This window comes from Perkinsus marinus, assembly GCF_000006405.1.
Source record: "Perkinsus marinus ATCC 50983 genomic scaffold scf_1104296970398, whole genome shotgun sequence".
Classification (NCBI taxonomy): Eukaryota; Perkinsozoa; order Perkinsida; family Perkinsidae; genus Perkinsus; species Perkinsus marinus.
In genome coordinates this window covers 2,298-4,912 of record NW_003202468.1, presented here as the reverse complement: position 1 = coordinate 4,912, position 2,615 = coordinate 2,298, and the positions used below count along the sequence as shown (strand labels likewise).

Below are 2,615 nucleotides of genomic sequence, written 5' to 3'. Positions count from 1 at the left end.
TACGTCTTATTGTTGATCATAACATTGCTGATTACATGAGTGGTAAAAATAACGTCAACATTAATTTCAAGGATATGAATCATATCAACGGTTACGGTATAATCAGAGGATTGCAGTTCTCAAGTTTCATATTCCAGTAAGTAGCCAGGGAGGCTGTCCTGAGCGTCACTGCGCCACAAAATTAGGTACTATGCTCTGGTTGTGGATCTGCTGGTCTTGGGCCTCACGAGGGCTTCTGATATCGCTGGTCCACCGAGGATGCCAAACGAGTTCATGCAGTTTACGGATCTTGCTACGGAACAGAGGCATCCGATTCGTCTCTATTGCCGATACGTTGACCAGGTAATTATCGTTTTTGTTGAAGACGTTTTGGGAAATGCGCGAAAATTTCCGGTTTTGTGACGTTTTTACGCACCTTATAATGATAGTGGCCGTAACTGATGTGGCTAAATTGATTGAGAACGTATTGGAGTCTGGGCGTAGGACAGTGTGTAATGATGTGCACATGGTCAACTACGTGTGTTGGTGAAAAATTAAAATTCGGCGGAAATTTCTCGGAAATTTTTGTTGATTTTTGTACATTTATACTCGAATTTGTATATATAGTTTCATATGCGGCGAGGAAACTCCTGAGCTCAGCTGAGAAAAGTGAGCGTATATTTTTCCAACACTTTTCTGATAATTATGTTTTCGATGTGTCTGAGTTCATCGTCAGGTTCACATCCTCTTCCGTTTCACCGATGAGGAGGCTAAGGATCTCATTCAGCGTTTCCTAACTGAGAACCCCGATCCTAACAATGAGAATATTGTCGGCTACAACAACAAGAAGTGTTGGCCCAGAGACTGTCGTATGAGAAGAATCAAGCACGATGTGAATCTTGGGCGTGCGGTCTTCTGGGAGATCCAAAATCGCTTACCGAGATCACTAGCGACCATGGATTGGGATACGTCATTCATCAGCGTTTACTCCAAGGATAATCCGAATCTACTCTTCAACATGTGCGGTTTCGAGGTGAGAATTCTGCCGAAAATTCGACAGCAGATGACTGTTGATGCGGGTGGTCTGGGCTCGACCGGGCATGGGGAGGCGTGTTGGAAGTTGCAGAACGAGAGGAATAAGGAGCTGACTGCTACGGCATATCTGAGGGTTGATGACGATGGGATGAAGAAATTCGAGAATCGGGTAAGGCAAGTATTGATGGCTTCTGGAAGTGTCACTTTCACGAAGATCGCCAACAAGTGGAATACGTGTCTGATTGGTAATAAGTGCTGTGGCAAATTCTGATGAAAAAATGGTAAGATTATTCATTTCAGGGTTGATGACGTATTATCGTGAAGCGGTTATCCACACTGAGAACTTGCTTGATCTTCTTGTCAAGTGCGAGAACAAGATCCAGACTCGTATCAAGATCGGACTCAATTCCAAGATGCCTAGCAGATTCCCTCCGGTGGTCTTTTACACTCCTAAGGAGCTTGGTGGGCTTGGTATGCTCTCCATGGGGCACATCTTGATCCCACAAAGTGATCTCAGAGTTAGTCGGCAAACTGATTCTGGTATTACTCACTTCCGAGCTGGTATGTCTCACGATTCGGATCAGCTAATTCCGAATCTATACCGTTATATACAGTCTTGGGAAAGTGAGTTCTTGGATTCACAGAGAGTGTGGGCTGAGTATGCGCTGAAGAGACAAGAAGCACAAGCTCAGAATCGGCGGCTTACTCTAGAAGATTTGGAGGATGCGTGGGATCGCGGTATTCCTAGGATCAACACCCTTTTCCAGAAGGAGCGTCATACGTTGGCTTACGACAAGGGTTGGAGAGTGAGAATGGAGTTTAAGCAGTATCATGTGAACAGGAACAATCCGTTTTGGTGGACTCATCAGAGGCATGACGGCAAGCTTTGGAATTTGAATAACTATCGGACTGATATGATCCAAGCGCTGGGAGGCGTCGAAGGTATTTTGGAGCACACGTTGTTCAAGGGCACATATTTTCCGACCTGGGAGGGTCTGTTCTGGGAGAAGGCTAGTGGATTCGAGGAATCTATGAGGTTCAAGAAGCTGACGAATGCGCAGAAGTCTGGGTTGAACCAGATCCCTAATAGGAGGTTCACGCTGTGGTGGAGTCCTACTATTAACCGTGCTAATGTGTATGTTGGTTTCCAAGTGCAGTTGGATCTTACTGGTATCTTTATGCATGGTAAAATCCCCACTCTGAAGATCTCACTGATTCAGATCTTCCGGGCGCATCTGTGGCAGAAGATCCACGAGTCAATCGTGATGGACATGTGCCAGGTCTTCGATCAGGAGTTGGATGCTCTCGAGATTGACACTGTGCAAAAGGAGACGATTCACCCTAGGAAGTCGTATAAGATGAACTCCTCTTGTGCTGATGTCCTCCTGTTCGCCAGCTACAAGTGGAACGTGTCGAAACCATCACTGCTGACGGAGCCTCGAGACAATTTTGATGCTCAGACGAAGACTACTAAGTACTGGTTAGATATTCAGCTGAGGTGGGGTGATTATGATTCTCATGATATCGAGAGATATGCAAGGGCGAAGTTCTTGGATTATACTACTGATAATATGTCCATCTACCCGTCCCCAACTGGGTGT

The 2,615-nt window shown here is 45.5% G+C and overlaps 1 protein-coding gene across 1 annotated transcript; it reads left to right on the top strand.

The window, feature by feature from the left end:
- Nucleotides 1–35: 35 nt before the first annotated feature.
- Nucleotides 36–2,615, top strand: Pmar_PMAR012993 (pre-mRNA splicing factor prp8, putative; the record flags this gene model as incomplete). The annotated part of the gene is made up of 4 exons (XM_002767616.1): nucleotides 36–136; nucleotides 186–342; nucleotides 716–1,259; nucleotides 1,315–2,615. Coding segments are annotated over 4 exons (2,103 nt in total), but the record flags the coding sequence as incomplete, so codon positions are not given.